A 17,113-nucleotide genomic window follows, 5' to 3' on the forward strand; every position below is an offset into this window, starting at 1 on the left:
ATGAGGGAGAGGGCCATCGGGAGGTGTAATCACATTGCACAAGGGCATGCAAATGCATGCGACTGAGGGTCAGAGGATTCGCTTACCTTTGTATTAGTGATGGAGATGGCAATCTGGCAGCAACAATTATCGGACAGGCGGAGCTAGTGGGATCAGCCTTAGGAACATTTTCACCGGACAGCCCAGCAGACATGGCCAAACAGGGCCCGACAGGCTCCAGCAGCCTTAAAAATGTGACTTGGATATGGGCCGGCTTAACCTGCCGGCTCAACGGGGATTCCCTTTTTGCTGCAGGGAGCAGCCAATCGGGATACTTTGCATTGGAGGAGGGCTCTGGGGAATCAAAGGTGCTTGTTGAAGCTACGGCAGTAGCGGCGGCAATCTTAGCAGGGGTTTCAACCTTGTTGGTGCACATAGGAGGCAGATAGTATGCAGCAGGCCCTGGGACTCCCTCAAGATGATCATGCACTCCTGTACACCTGTCATTGGAGAGGAAACCTGGGAGTTTCAAACCAGCTGGAGAGAGGACACTGGTAACTACAGTGAAAGGCTGCAGGATCCTGAGAGGAGCAGTGCAAAGTTGGCAGCCAGCCTCCCCACCCTGCCATGCAGCGAAGCGAGGAACTGCAGAGCCGAAGGTGGAAAAGAGAGGAACAAACCAGAAGGGAACAGTGGCAAGCTTAGGGAGAGAGAAGAAAACTTCAGCTTTGCCGATACCATGATTGAGGCGGCATACCGAATGCGTAGCTGAACAAGCAGAGCAAAGGAGAAACTGAGCTGTTCTAGAGGACACAAACTCACCAACGAGAGAGAGCACCAACCTGGTGATGCGGCCCGATTACACTGCAGGTAAAGGGGATAGCAGAGGACCCGGGGAGAGAGGCATACATAACGGAACACAAACTGATATTTGTATAACTACTGAAAACAAATATAACAATCATAGTAATCCTGTTCGTCTCAGTGAGAGAGGCAAACTAAATTAATGGTATGATAATATTCATTGCAACCTGAAGAACAAATAAAATAATTTGGTTGTATATCATACTCATCCTAGTGAGAAGGGAGAAGTCAAGAATCTGTGAATCATTGCTGGGATCATCATACTTGTCCCAGTGAGAAATTGAGAAGTCAAGAGACTGTGAACCCTTACTGGGGTAATCACACACATCCCAGTGAGAGAGTGAAAAGTCAAGAGACTGAAAATCGGTTCTGTGATCATCATATTCGTTCCAGTGAACCTATAAGTGTTCAAGAGAGTGTAAATCATCACTGGTCTCACCCTACGAATCTGAGTGAGAGAAGAAGTGGTTTAGAAACTGAGCACCATTACTGGGTTCATCCTGCTCGTCCCAGTGTGAGAAGAAGTGGTCAAGAGAATGAACATCATTAATGGGTTCATTGTACTTGCCTCACTGATAGAATTGAATATAAGAAGAGGGAAAAGTCTTGTTGGAACCCATGTATGCTTCAACAAGGAAAACAGAGTAAACCGAACAGTAAGAGTTGTGACAAGAGCAAGTTAATTATAACTCAGGAAAGATTAAGTGGATGTTAAAGGTGGAGATCGTTTTCACTGAAGAGAGATGAACTGGAAGAAAGCCAAATTCATGAAGTGAAGGGGGAAAGCCCTCGCTCATCCAAGAAAGGGGGAAGCCAAAGAGCTGGAAAAGTCACTTAAAGGAACTGAGTGAATTAATGCAACAGATAGCCAAAGGCTATCTAAAGATCCTATATTAGGAACCAGTATTCAAACTATCCAGGAGAAGGGAGTCATTCCGCTGGAACTTTAGTTGTTTTGTGTTAGTGGTAGAGTCAGCATAGTTAAGCTTTGGGACAGAGGACGGACAATACAACATACAATGAGCACCTTAGTTCAGTTAGGTAGGGAAACCCACAGCATAAGGAAAGTGAGGCCATTTCCATATCATTTAAAAAATAAGTGTTGATCCTGGCAAACTCTAGTCTGTCTCTTCCTTCTGACCCACCACAGTGGCTCTGGGGGTCTGCTGTGCCTGGCAGAGGCCCAACTGCAGATCAAGGCCAAGTCAGAGGCCCTGGCACCCTCATCTAACCAGGCCACTAACCTGCGATGGCGGTCCTTGCGGTTCTTGGACGAGAACAATTGGTAGATAGAACAACCGTTTAAGTCGTGGTACGGCTATAGGCAGTATAGGCACTTCTCATGAAGATCGCCGTTGTAGACATTCTTAAGGTTCCATCTTGAGCAGGCCTTGAAAGGACTTGTCTGCCATGTCACAGACAAACAAAGGCCACAGACGGGATTGAAACAGTGTCAGCGGTGCAAAGTTCAGAAAAACTTCACCGGTAACGGAATCAACCATCATCGTGAATCGATGGGGCACCAAACCACACGATGTTCAAGAAAGAGATTATCAAAAATAGATTAAAAAACATTGAATTTCTGAAGAGGCAAATCAAGGACTCCACTTAACGTGTGGTAGAAAATCAGAAGATCGCCACTAGAGGTGGAACTAAGGGGGGGGGGACTGGTCTAATTGGCTGAGGGCAGCATGACCCAAAGTGAAATGAAGAGAGTACTAATTTGACAAGCAGTTTCAAGCTTTAAAGGTAAACTGCTTTTAATATTCCTGAAATCCCAACCTGACGACAGGGAATGTTCAATGAGCATTTGAATCCATGAAAGATCAAAGGCTGGAGATTCCAGGGCACCCTGCTGCAGCATCAGATTCCAGGGAACCCTGCTGCAGCACCAGATTCCAGGGCACCCTGCAGCAGCATCAGATTCCAGGGCACCCTGCTGCAGCACCAGATTCTAAACGACTTCTGAAACTCACCACACGTTACTGCATGCAGAGGCTGCACATGTCATGTTGCTTCCACGACTAGACACACATGAGCTGCCTGTGCAGCATTTACAAAAATCAATTGCACATGATGAGTCATTGTAATGCAAGTCTCATGATGAAACTAGACTGCAATGAACACAAAGTATCATCTGTGGCGCTAGCTTTGTAAGTGATCATAAAAATAGTTTCTACTACTCCTAGACAAAATTAAAGAAATTTCTTAAACTCCGACTAAGTAAACTGCCCGCAAAACACCTTGTAGCCTTCACTATGCCTCATCTTGGCATGTATAGTGCATGGAAAATCTAAATTAGCTAAATAAAGTCAGTGAACATGTTCTAATCTGTTTACTCAATACTCATCACTGCTTGGGGACTGTGATGTAAACATTCTAACTGCTAGATAAGTGCTTTAAAACTGTTAAACAAGCATCTTTCTATGTCTGGGGATCTCATGGAGGCCCATCCTCACGAGGAGAAAAATAATTATTTGTTTTATGTTTGAAAAAGCATGAATTTTGTCATCTGGTGTCGAACCCGACACTCTGCAAGTACGTGCAACTGACAATTTGTATGGCACCGACAGTTGCAGATTAATGCCTAATGCATACAGAAGGAGATCTTTCATTTACTTCGCCTCCACTGCCCAGTGCAAAACTCACCCCACTTTGCATCCCACTGGCAAGAGTGTGCGTAACTGATGCACTAGCGCAGGTCAACAACTGTAAATGGATGTCTGCACATGCGTAAAAGCTGTCCCTTTTTCTCTATTGTCACTCATATCGTTTACTTTCCGATAATGGAGGCTAGACACTTCATGCAGAGTGTTTAACCATGTCTCATCTTTCTCTGGTCAGGCTGTGCAATAGCAAAATATCAATTTAAACAAGGTTCACAATGGAAATTCATATCAATTTTCCACGTCATTACTTTATATTCTGGACTACAGGTTCACACACATGCCACTGATTTCAAGTGGTAGCCTGTTGCCTGGTGTTATTGCCCATAATTGATCGTACACAACAGGCTATATAAGAGGATAATATGCAAAACTGTTGCATCCCACTCGGGGTCATACAACCAATAACGCACAGCCACCAGATGTACGTCTGCTTCCCTTTATTTCCATGCAGTAACTGCCTTACCCATGTGCATTGCCTTACCTTCTCTTCTCCTAGTCCCTCCCCTCAGTCCTTTGTTCCTTTTCCCTTAGGGGACCGTGTCCCTTTAGCCCCAAAGGCGCCCCCTTACTTATCGCAGGAGTTTGTGCCCTACGTCTGTTCGATGAGGCGGGCGGCCTGCGTACACTTCGTTGTGGTCGGCCAGGTGGTCACCAGCATCTTGGTCTGGCGCCTTTGGCAGAAGGTCGTCAGGGGGTTCTGGCTGGGGTTCGTCGTCCCCAGTTTCGCCTTCCGTCACAGGTGTCTCTTCTATCTGATCCTCTTGGAACAACTTGCGAAAGAATTATGCGTTCCTTGGTATGTCTCTGCTCTCTCCGGTGGCCGTAATCATGGGCCCTCTGACTTCAGTGACCACAAGGGGTTTGGGTCTGTATCTAGAGTCTGTTTTTCTCTGTTGCGTCTGTCAGACCAGTACAACCTCGTCTACCGGCATCTGGTGTTCTTTGGCCTTCCGCTTCTGATCCGTCCATTGTTTGGCCTTTTTTCTCTTCTCAGCCTCCCTTTCTCTGATCTCAGTGTCTTCGGCCTGAGTGTAGCCTTCCAGCTGTGGTAGTCGTGTTATTGGCTTGTATTTGATCATGAGTTCTGCTGCGGTTTTGCCGGTTGCCTCATGAGGGGTATTTCTGTAGCTCCTCAGCATATGGGATATTGATTGAGGCATGGACGCCAGGTCAGCGGCAGCCCTCTGGCGCGCTCTCTTTATGCTTGCTATGAATCGCTCCACCATGCTGTTGGCCTGTGGCCACAGTGAGGTGATCCTTTGATGTTGGAATCCGAGGCGTGCAGCAAGCTTCTTGAATTCTTCTCCTTAAAATGGTGGACCGTTGTCTGTTTTGACAATGTTGGGAACACCCCACGCGCTGAACAGTTCATCCACTACTCGATGGAATGCTGTGGGCGGGACGTGCTTCACCAGGGGAAATAGGGAATATTCATCGATGGCCGCTAGGAGATGACCCCTTCTTTCAGGGGCCCGTAAAAGTCACTTTCCACCCTTTGCCAGGGCCCTTCAGATAGCAGAACTATTGGGGCATGGCGGTGCGGTTGCCACTGCCACCTGACACGGTACGCAGTGTGTCCCCGACTATGGTGTCCATGTAGGGGAACCACACTTGATTGTGTAAGATCTTCTTTGTATTGGCTATGCCCCTGTGTCCTTCATGCGCGATGATAAGGGCTTTCCTGAGACTCTTGGGGGCCACCAGCCGGTTTCCTCTCAGGAATGTCCCTTGTTCTGTTGTGGCCAGCTCTCTGTGTATCCTTGCTATTCTCTACAGGTCTCTCCTGTCCACCTCCCGCATTTCAAAGCATTCCGTGGATACATGGCACTATCTTTTGGCGTTCGTGAGTTGGACAGCCTCCCGAATGGTGGGGTCAGCCTGCACTTCTCGGCGAATTGCTCCTTCATAATGGTGGGAGGTTGGGCATTCAGGGACAGATGAACAAGTTACTTACCAACTGGTAACGTTCTTTCGACTGGATGTTCCTCCAACGTATTCGTGAGCCCTTTTAGAAACTGGGAAATCAAAGGAATCTTAAAATAAGAACATTCTTCAGGCGAGCGCTTGAAAATAGACAGCGCCCTCAGGTAACCTTTAATGGAACCCACTTGCAGACCCTTGTGGGCCAAAGAAAGCAAGAAAGAAAGAACCATTGGAATGGAACACTGAAAAGGATCGACATTGTGTCCTCTGCACCAGTCGCAAAACGTACGCCAACGGCAACAGTACAGGGATTTGGTTGCAGGACGTCTGGCCAAAAGCAACATCTCCATCATGTCATCCAGGAGGTCCCAATCCTTATATCTCAACCTTTCAGAAACCAAGTGTGAAGTTTGAGAGTCTTGACCTCTGGATGGAGAACCCGACCACCCCCACCCCGACAACCCCACACCCCCACCCCCCACCCCCCACCCCACACCCCACACCCCAACCCACTCCACTCGCGCGAGAGAGAAGATCCTCTCTGTGGGGAAGACGGCATAGAGGACGGATGGACATTTCTAGAAGGTCCAGGTACCACGCTCTCCTGGCCCAATCTGGAGCAATTAGGATCATGTGCGTCCCGAACCTCTGCCACCTCCTAAGAACCTGAGGAATGACGGGGACCAGAGGAAACGCGTACAGAAGTGGGAATGACCAAGTCACGATGACTGCGTCCCCTAAAGCTCCTCTCGGAGGAAATTCCCTTGAGCAAAAAATCTCTTGCACTACCGGTTGGCACCGGTCACGAACAGATCCACTTGAGGGGTTCCTCAAAGGGCAAAGATCTCCAGAAGGACTTCCTGAGCTATCTCCGACTCGTGGGAGACTGTGCTCTTTCTGCTCACAGCGTCCGCCGCAGCTTTCTCCTCTCAGGCCAGATGAACTGCCGAGAGTGAGATTCCCTGCTGTATTGCCCAGAAACAGAGCTGCATCGCCTCTCTGCACAGCGGGAGTGACCCCACCCCCCTTTTTTGTTGAGGTAATGCATGGCCACTGTGTTGCCCGTCATGATCAGGACACACTTCCCGCTCCAAAAGATTTATGTGGAGTTTGGACTCCGACGGAGACCAACGACCCTGGTGGACAGCTCGTTGGCATGAGCTCCCCATGCTGTGAGGGAAGCGTCCGTCACCTCCGGCCATGACTGCTAAAAATGCTCCCCCCCTCATCAGATTCCCTTCGCTGGCCCATCACAGAAGATCCTGTGAGACTGTGAGCAGAATCTGAAGCAGAATCTGAAGAAGATCTGACATTTTGCCTGAGGATTGTGACCACTACGTCTTGAGATCCCATTGAAGGGATCTCATCCTCAGTCTGACCTCTGGCACCAGGAAAATGCAGGATGCCATGAGGCCGAGCAACCTTAAGAATTCCAAAGCCGGAAGACTCTGGGCATGTTGAAATTGTTGACCATCTGTACAATGTGATGAGCCCTCACCTTGGGTGGCGAGCACTTCCCCAAGGATGCGTCCAACACAGCCTTCGTGTACTGGAGCTGTTGGGAAGGTGTCAAAAGCGACTTCTTGAAATTGAGGGAGAAGCCCAGCTTGTGAAGGGAGTGGCAGGTGAGACTGAGATGATCCAAAGCTTTTTCAGGAGAGTCCAGGTCGCACTTTCAGTTTCGGGTCCTGCCGTTTGGATTAACCTCTGCCCCGAGGGTCTTCACCAAGCTCATGGTGGTGGTGGCAGCGTACCTCAGGAGAGGGGGGGGGTTCACGTCTACCCCTACCTGGGTTTGGATACCCGAGCTACCTGCAATTTCTCCTTATGCTCCCGCAAGGCCTTGGCAGTCAACGACTGGCACTTCGAGCAGTCGTCTGTATCGTGGCTGTCACCCAGACACCACAAGCAGATACGGTGCGGGTCCGTAATGGACATTTTGGACTTACAGTCTACAGGGTAGAAGAAGACATTATTGAGTAGATAACACAAGGGACACCAAGTTCTCAAAGCAAACACGTTTGCGGAAAAACTGAACCGAGGCTACGGGTGCCGTGCGTGCTACTTATAACATCCAATGACGTCACTCTCGACGGAGGCTTTTGAGGGACATCGACCCAACGCCATTGATGCAGGACGCCCTCTGCCGAAAAATTTCCAAAGCAACACAGCTGTGAACATTACATGTCAAAGATGTGGAATACATTGGAGGACACAATCCATTCAAAATGCTATGTATGATTCCACCTCCAACTGCATATCTGTGTCCAGGGCACTGCTGGGGTGCCTCGACAAGTAGTCTGCCGGGTTGGCTCCGCCACCCGGCTTGTGTACAATGGTGTACTCGTACTCCTGAAGGCGAATACCCCACTCTTCTATGCGTGGCGGCATCTTGATTTTGGGTTTCCCGAAGAGCGACAGAAGTGCATCGTGGTCCGTTATGAGGACGAAGGTTCTCCAGATTATGAAGTGGTGAAACTTTTCACATGCCCGGACCGCGGCCAGGCTCTTGCGTTCAGCTTGGGAGTAGGCCTGCTCAACGGAGGTGAGCGCTCGGCTGGCATATGCTACTATGCACGGTCTGACTTCTGGTGCGGGTTGGCCTGAGCCAGGATGGCCCCCAAACCGACTGGGCTGGCGCCGACTCTGATTTCGGTATCCTACTCTGGGTTAAAATACGCAAGCTGGCGGTTGTTCGCCAGTTCCCTTTTGATCGTGCAGAAGGCATCTTGCCACTGTTCGTCCCACGTAAAGGGAAGATCTTTCTTGAGGAGCAGTCTGAGTGGCCTCATCAGCGTTGCATAGTGAGGTTGGTACCGGGCGCAGTAACCTGCCATCCCTAGGAAGGATCGTAGTTCAGACTCATCCTTCGGGGTGTCCAGGTCGACAATGGCGCTGATTTTATCTGGGTGCGTCCTGATGCCTCGATCTGAGAAAATAAGTCCAAAGAAGCACAGGCTTTGCTTGTTAATGGTACATTTGGGACCATTGAGGGTGAGGCCTGCCTCATTGAGAATAGTGCACACTTGTCTTAGTGCATCGTCGTGATGTTCTTGAGTGACTCCAAACACCAAGATATCGTCACTATAGTTGAAGGCGTTGGTGACTGGTGCTATCAACCTGCGTATCGTCTCCTGGAATATCTCGGCTGCTGAGGATATTCCAAAATTGAGGCGCTTATAGCAGAATAAGCCTTTGTGTGTCGTGAAGGTAGTTATCGGCCTTGATGCAGGATCGATGACCAGCTGGTGGTGGCACCTGTAGGGCTGCAGAGCTGAGCAGGCTGTGCAGGTCTTTGGGCCACTTGGTATGTGGTGTGGGGCCCAGGCTTAGGCGTTGCTTTTGGCACTCCCCTTGTAGAGCTTTGCGGTCCACGTCTTTGTGATGCTATGATCCTTGCTTTCAAGTGGGTTTGCTGCGGTGCAGGCCCTCTGCTTGTCCACAGGGTGTGCTTGAATTGCTTTACAATCCTTGCTTTCTAATGGGGGTTGTGCCGTTCTGTGTTTGGTATTATCGTTTTCTAATCCTCATGTTCTAGTGGGTTTCTACTGTGGCACTTTTATTGATTTCCAATCCTCGCTTTCTAGTGGTTTTATATGCACGGTATGCATGTATGGCTTGTACATCAGCGTACCGTGGACATCTCTGCTTACCGCTGGTTTCCTCTGTTGCGTGGTGTAGTTTGTGGAGCTGCGGCTGCTTACCGCCGTCTCTGTTGCACGTGGAGCTGCTTCCTTCCGTGCGCGGGTGGCTGGGCTCACCTCTTCTTTCACCGGCAGAGTTCCTCTCTCTCTGCGGCTGATCCTGACACTCCTCTGGCCTCTTCTTCACCATCCGTCCTTCAGCGCTGGCCTCCTCCACAGGCCGCGGTGGTGCGACGCTCCTCTTTAGCGACGCTCCTGCTCCGTCACTCGTAGCACGGTGCTGTTGCTAGCAGGTGGGCTGGCTTCCACCTCCTTATTCACGCCTCCTTCTCCTCAAGGATGCAAGCGTGGGCCTCCTTCTCATCGCTAGTTGTTGCATCCTACTCGGGGGCATACAACTAATAACGCACAGACACCAGATGTACGTCTGCTTCCCTTTATTTCCATACAGTAACTGCCTTCCCCACGTGCGTTCCCTCCCCTTCTCTTCTCCTCCCCTAGTCCCTCGCCCAGTCTCTTGTTCCTTTTCCCTTAAGGGGACAGTGTCCCATTAGCCCCCAACAAAAACCATACTCATTTACTTTTGCACAGGTTTGTTATGCATAAAGCGCAAGTGCTCAGAAATGACACTAAAAGAATACTGCAACAGTCTCCTCAAGGGCCTCCCCCCCCAACCCAAATCTTAAACCACGTTCCTAATTTACCTTTTCAAATCCGCCTCCTTCTGTGCCAAGACACCGGACAGTCTTATCACTTTCTACAAAAGGCAATTCATTATACAAGTACTTCAATGTTCACCTTACTCTGCGCATACTATCACCCTGCGCACCCCTCCCTGTCACTCTGCTTGCAAACCCAATGGTGAATTGACACTAAATGACACCCCCAGATTCAGTGTTCCCTTGGCACCCCTTCCACTAGGATATCTTTCCTTTTTACCCAGTGTCGTCCTCCAACTGGATTAAACAAGTCTAAAATCGACTTGATGCAAGACACATTCCAGTACACGCAAGGGCTTGATTGAGTGATCTTGCCACCAGCGGCAAGACCAGAGAACTCAAACTGAAAAGCGGGTCTTTCTTCTTCATGGCAGGCTCCATCAAGAAACATCTCCTTTGTGACATAGAAGTGAATGAGCTAGTTTTCCCAGCGCTTTAGAAGGACATAAAAACGAAGACCAGGCACTTGCCCTTACATGCCTTATGCTTAAGGACAATCTCTCTGCTTATCAGAGGCATTCGTTCTCAGTCTGACGCTTGCCTCATTAATTGCCTCGTTAGAATTTTTAGGACAAACCAGTGGTTTACTTGCACTTTCCGTACTGGACTGACAAAATTCCAGAGCCTTAGTCCATTCACCCAGATCGGCATGCCTTGGAGAGGTTAACCCCTTTCAAACAGTAGGAAGACATGTAAAAACCTAACATTGCGTTTTGGTTGGTAAAACATGTGCAAGTTCGGAAACCCGAGGCCTTCGGTTGGGATACATTTTTCTGGATTCCGAAACCAACTTAGTGGAAATGGGTGGCTGTGTACTTTGCATAATTGTACCAAAGGGAATCACAGCATAAACCACCAGGGCCGACTGAGTCAATCTTCTTTTAGCAAACTAGGCAGCTAACCATTTTTGACGTTAAGCACTTTAAAATGACAGGACTGGCTAGGATAACAAAACTCAGACTTTAAGATACTAGGTCTTTGTAGGAGAGACTGGGCCAACTGAAATAAATTAAAGATGTCCCCAAAAGACCGGTTTACGGTTCCGTTGGAAAGGACTCTGACTTTTATCATAACATAAATATGCAGGATACCTAAAGATTGGAGAGTAAGAGTTCAACCACGGCGGTGTTCGGTTGCAGTGGAATATTAGGCTCACTTTGTTGGGTCTGAGGCGATTCCAGGGATTTAAGATGATGAGAGCAAATTAGTTTGGTACTACCCAACAACATGACGTTTTGAGGGGTAATTCTATTTCATCCTAAAATCCATATGTACAGACACATTATGAGATTAGTGATGTAAGCCATTGGCCTTAGTTTGTAAATCTGGGTGTGCTCAGAGTACTTTCAGAATTGATGATGATGTTGTTCAGTTACTTTGGTCGGTGGTGCAGCTAGACTTTAAATGAGAATGAATGGTGAGATGGAGGAGCCTTGTGATGCACGACAAAATATACTGTGTTTGGCACATTCGACAGACAATTCTTATTTGTTGACTTTAGTGCCTGAGAAATGTAAAGTGGTCTTACATAGCACCCTTCTGGTAATAATGTTGGCCTTGCTGCTGCATGGCTATGTAAGAAAGGGGAGCAGGGTGTGTTAGTCAGATGGCGGGAAGGCAGATGTGGAAACCTGTGACATTGATGGATGCAGGTCGGAAGAACCAGTGACTTGTGTGCCGATATGAAAGGTCCCCCTGGTGTGGTGGAGTGCAGAATGGTTGTTGATAGAAGATGGATAGGGCTGGAGTCTATTAAGTAGACTAGACCTGGTCAGTGGTCTGAAGAGGCGTGGGAAGTGTAATGTTGCAAGAGTTTAGGAGTGTGAAGTTAGTTGGGGGATGAGAGGGAGGAGGGGAGCTAGGGTATTGTTGCTTTTTGCCTCTTTGTCATAGATTTCACTGAGATTCAGTGACACGCAACAAAGGATCCAGAAATCAAATTGATTAACCATAGAAGGTAGTTCGAAGAGTTTTACAACTGCTTGTTGTAAAAACGCCCACGTTTCTGGTGCACAGTTTTTAGTCAGTTGCTATTACCTTTAATTTCTTTCAAAGTGGTTGGTTGAACAGGCAAGTCTTGAGCGGTTTCCTTAAAGTCAGGTGGTTCACTTCCAGGAAGAGATTTGGGTAGGGTTTACCAGAGTTTCATGGCCAAAACTGAAAAAGAGGATTCTCCTCGTCATTTCTTGTTGAAGTTAGGGAGTAGTACTAGTGCAGCATTGCTGCTGGACACAAGTGTTCTGGAGGGAGTGTAGTATTGAAACCTACTTAAGAAGCAGGAAGAGCCCCTTCTGTGATATGCATGCTGGCCAATGTTCAAGGCTTTACAATAAAACCTATTTTTGATGGGCAGCCAGTAGAAATTACATAATGCTGATGTAATATGTTCAAATCACATCATTCTGAGAAGTAGTTTTCCTGCTGCATTTTTAACTCTTAAAAATGTCCTTGTTAGGTAATCTGGGAGTCCAAGATAGATGCTTTGCGCATAGTCTAGTTAGGATAGCATTAGAGAAATGATGGCCATGGCCCTGAGGGTGAATGATATGTTAATATACAGTGTAGCATGATTAGCTGGGAGAAACAGCTTCTGAAGATGGCCCTGATCTGCAGATCGGCTTTACATTGTTTCACTTAGGTGAATTACTTTGTGGTAATTCACTTCGATGCATTTACTTTGTATTTGTGTTTTTATATTGGGGGTTTGCCACCGATACTCCTCCTACCCACCTCCCTTCCAACCCCCTATGCTTCCCAGCCTAACCTCACACCCCCTTAACCCATTTATAAATATAAATTACTTTCCCAACAACTAAATGCATCAAAGCAAATTACCACAAAATAATTCACATCAATGAACAAACTCTAGATCCCGCGGATCAAGACGGAATGTGGGATTCATTGTGGTTCCAAGATTCCTTACAGTGGTTGATGAGATTGGGCAAGGGCCCATCACGTCGGGCTAAGGTGGGGATTATGGTGGAGTTAGAGCGTTTAGGATTACAAAACATCAGATCTGTTTTACTACAATTGAGTTTTAGTCTGTTTCCTGCCATCCATGCGTCCATCTGCGCAAGGCAATTTTTAATGTCTGGACCAGAAATAATTAGATCAACCCCAAGGCTCATTTTCTGATTCCCATTCAGCTGTGTAGAGTCTTAATCAAAATGTCATGGCCCTCAGTGTCATGAATTAATCTTTTATGACACGCTTTAAGCCGGAGATCAGTCTCTAAGCATGGGACCGGGATTCAAACCTGTGTTGCTCTGTGTTATCTTGCTTCCAAGACAAAAGTGTTGCCACTGAGCTATCCACCTGGCCCATTAGAAGCCAAAATGTCAGTGTATAAGTGCTTTATACTTATCCTGCCTGATGTTTGCTAAAGTTGTTAATGTTTATCTTCTCTGCATTTAAGAACCCGTAGATCCATCAAGTTCCTCAACTTCCTGCCTGCTCTTACTATCCAGCATGATCTGTTCTTCACTGGTGCCTACTCAGGACATAATGTACTTATATCATGTACCAGCTATTGGCATCAAAAATTCAGGAGCTCACACCGTTATCTGGTTTGTCCATCAAGCCTTAGGTACTCACACCATTGTCAGACAGACATTTAATGTCCAAGGAGATACATTTAAGGAGCAGTGCAGTGAAGCGTTAAAAAATGCATCTACAGCTATAATGCACCTCTATCCTTTATAGTGTGTGGGTGCTCCTCCTACGCCAGGGAACATACAATCTACATCATTCCATGCTGTGCATATCCTCCGGCAGAATACTACTTTACAATACACAATGTGGAAAGTTTAGAATGCAGTACTTAGTGCAATTTCTTTAGTTCTCTACCATGAACATAACAGCTGGCAACTGATGGTTGCACCTCAATACAACAAAACTCCAAAATACTCATGCATTCAGTGTATCACAATAAAATCATGTTTATGTACAGCCTTTATGGCGGTTGCCTCCCACTTGTAAGCGCTGTCATTATAGGTGTTTCTATTGCCCAATTTATTGTCCAACTTGCATATTTATTTGCATGCTTTTTCTACACCCCATAACACTTTGTATTTATTTATTTATTGGACATTTATATGGTGCCTATATAGAAGTGTTTCCAGGCGCCTATACACAAGTGTTTCCAGTACTCACCATCAGTGCTGCGTACAATAATCAGCTGCCTCAGAGGCAAGATCTGCCCTGCATAAATACTGAAATAAAGTATTACTTACAATTCAAATGAATAATTTCTCACCTGAGTCATTTTTGGCAATTCTTTTTCAATCTTTGTATCTTTTTCTTTGGCTAGATCTCGAAGCATCTGCTTCAGTTGCTTTTGGTAGTCAACTCCATCACCTTCAGTAAAACAAAAGTAGACATATAAAACAATCTTTGTATTTCATGCTGAATACACAAGAATGTGGCCCAAATAAACTTGATAAAAACGTTCCTAAATTGGGCAGAGTTAGAGGCCTCAATATGCAATTAAAAGAGATTCTAGCAATGCAGAATTACCTAAACTAAATCAATAGACTTCAGGCACAAGCCGCTGCCAAATGGTAATTTTTGGGTTAAAAAACGTTAAAAGGGTTAAAAGTCTTTAAGCAAAGAAAAAAGCTATTTTCAGCCAACTTCCATTCATTTTCCCAATCGAGAAAAAGGCATTGAACATGCACACTGTGAAAATGCTTTGAAGAGGGAGTCGGATCCTGGGACCCCCTGCCACCAAGTTTATGACAAGACAGAAGGCCAGAAAATACTGCAACCACCCATTCTATTTCGGACAAATTCCAAATGCACCAATGATCGACAAATACACTGAGAGGTACCCTCTCAGTCAGCCATACACACCAGGTGCGATACAAATCTATCCATGCGTGAGTGAAGAGCCGCAGGCCAGGATCAGAGACACCTATATGTACAGCCTGTAATGAGTGCATAGAAGCCATGCTGCTGATGTCATTAGACACCACGATATAGCAGTGTTAGACATGAAGTACACGTGCAATCCACACTGCATGACACAAACACACACTCGAAAACATGAAGAACATGAGCGTACAGTTCTATAGTTAGAGGAAAGATGCATCTACATACTATCATTGCTTTTGTTGTTTTTGCCATTAGCTAAATGCAGCAACACAGAAACCGCAAGGCACAAGAGATCCTGAGCGAGCTAGCAGATTCTTAAAGCCCATAGTCACATGGACATACAGGTACAGCAGAGCAAATGGATCCTGATCAAACCACGTATAGCCAAATCATAGACAATGTAGTATAACATGGACAATGTACAAACCGCATTATAAGGTTTAGGAAAATTACAGCAGGCCTCAAATAATTGAGCAGAGCTGAGACGATTCAGGCTGGACAGGGAGCAAGACGCTTAAAACAGAACCCCCAGCCAAGGTTAAGAGATATAAAGACATTCCAATCCCCAGATGACAAAGGGACCACCTGCAGAGAAATTTAATAAATCCTCATAATTCGGAGTTGCAGAAGCCCAATTTTGCAGTCTCTAGACACGTGATGCTGCTGAAGCAGACAATGGACAGTGATAGGCGGTGGGAAGGAAGAGCCGATCCCAGGCAGCCAGACGCAAATATGCAACAAGGGCTGCGATGAGCGGGACATGGGGCCTCATTACGGGTCCGGCGGTAACCCTGCTGGTGCTACCGGCGGGTTGCCGCCAGACCTGTAAATATTTACTAGCGCCCGACCTCCCAGTACCACCGGGTGATTACACCCCGGCGGCCTGGAAAGTCAGGTGCCAATAAAATGCAAGTGCCCATTCCCATAAAGTCCAAGAGGACTTTATGGAAGAAGGGACACGGAAGCACCGGCACTGTTGCTAACAGTGCCGGGGATTCCATGACCGGTCTGCCTACCGTGGCCTCTGCGCCCATTAGGGTCAGATCTGTCGGGCACGGCGGCTCCGGCAGTCAAACCTGTAATATGTTGGTCTGGAAATAAGGGTGCCGGTAAGCTTACAGGCACCCTTGTTTCCGGACCAGCAAAGTCGTGATGAGGCCTTTGGTCCTATAAGGCAAAGGTGGTACATAAAAGTTACAATACAGACACAATCGTTCGCATCATCTTGAAAAGGTGCACAGTGAGCGGAGAACCGTTTCGGGTCCCAGGCCTGTGGATGTCGGCTCTAGTCAATCACAGTTTAGCATTCTTGGGGTGGGTAGTAACGAGCAAGAACCAATGGTAAGTCCACTACTCTGCAACAATGTATTAGATAGTAAATTGGGGATGGGACAGGCCAGCCACCTAACATTCGAGTGCCAGTAGATGAACATATAAAGGTACCCATATAAGTTATTATACTCTTGATGGACAATCCCACACTGCGATAGGTTTTTGGAGAGCGGCCCAAGTGATGACAGAGTAGTGACGTGTTTTTAGGACAAAAGTGGCCTGCACGCCATTTACTGTGTGACATGCTGGGATCTGAGTTCTTGTATCGAGCTCTGTTGGTTTTGCCTGTAATAAACTGCAGTTTGAACTGAGTCCTCCGTGCACACTGGGGGAGGGAGTTGGGCCCTCAAAGTCCGCAGACTTCCAGCATCACTCTGGCATACTGGGAGACTGTCCCCAACAAGTCGGTAGGAGAGTCGATAGTTCACTGCGTCAGCCCAGCACAGGGTCGTCTCCCCTGCCGCGGAACCTGAGCGGTTGCAGGACCCTCACATATTTCGAGAAGACGGGAAACGCATACCCGTGGAAAGGCCGTCAAGAGCCAGTTGGAAATCATCCTGCCTGAAGTCAGCGAGGAGTCCAGGCAGACCAGAACAGGGAAGTGAGCACCTTCTGGGGGATACGGCGGCCAAGCAGCACCAATAGACCACGGAGTGGAAGTACTGACCCAGTCGAACAGCAACAGTGGGTGTGAGGGAGATTATCGAGTATAGTGGAGTATTGTTTGGTATCATCGAGTATTGTCAAAGTATTGTCTAGCATTGTCAAAGTTAGTAGGGTCAGGAGCAGAGGTAGACGTCCCTTTTCTAGGTCTAGGGAACATTGGAGTATAGAGATAGAGGGTTCTGGTGAATAACCTAAACTATTGACTCGTATACACGGATGGCAGGTGGTGTTATGTAAATAATGGTTTCCTGTGGGTTGGGCGTTTTAGCCCGGGTCATGGATGGTATGGTAATGTTTATTTGTAAAGCACCTATACACAAGGCAAGTGTTTCAAAGCGCACAAGGAGAGAGGAAAAAAGGGAAAAAACAACAGCCATTAAGAGCCCTTGAATTTCTCAACGATACACGTCTGCCTAGGCAGATTAAGTGCATATACTACAATTAA

General features: G+C 47.2%; 1 protein-coding gene across 3 annotated transcripts in view; it reads right to left on the reverse strand.

The window, feature by feature from the left end:
* TBC1D8 (TBC1 domain family member 8) overlaps positions 1–17,113 on the reverse strand; it is a 1,594,530-nt gene that overhangs the window by 68,394 nt on the left and 1,509,023 nt on the right. For all 3 annotated transcript variants that reach the window (XM_069636713.1, XM_069636714.1, XM_069636711.1), the window contains one exon: positions 14,054–14,154. In XM_069636713.1, the coding sequence (XP_069492814.1) occupies positions 14,054–14,154 (101 nt within the window). The remainder of the gene's footprint in view (positions 1–14,053; positions 14,155–17,113) is intronic.

Source organism: Ambystoma mexicanum, chromosome 7p, assembly GCF_040938575.1.
Source record: "Ambystoma mexicanum isolate Mex_15411 chromosome 7p, UKY_AmexF1_1, whole genome shotgun sequence".
Classification (NCBI taxonomy): domain Eukaryota; kingdom Metazoa; phylum Chordata; class Amphibia; order Caudata; family Ambystomatidae; genus Ambystoma; species Ambystoma mexicanum.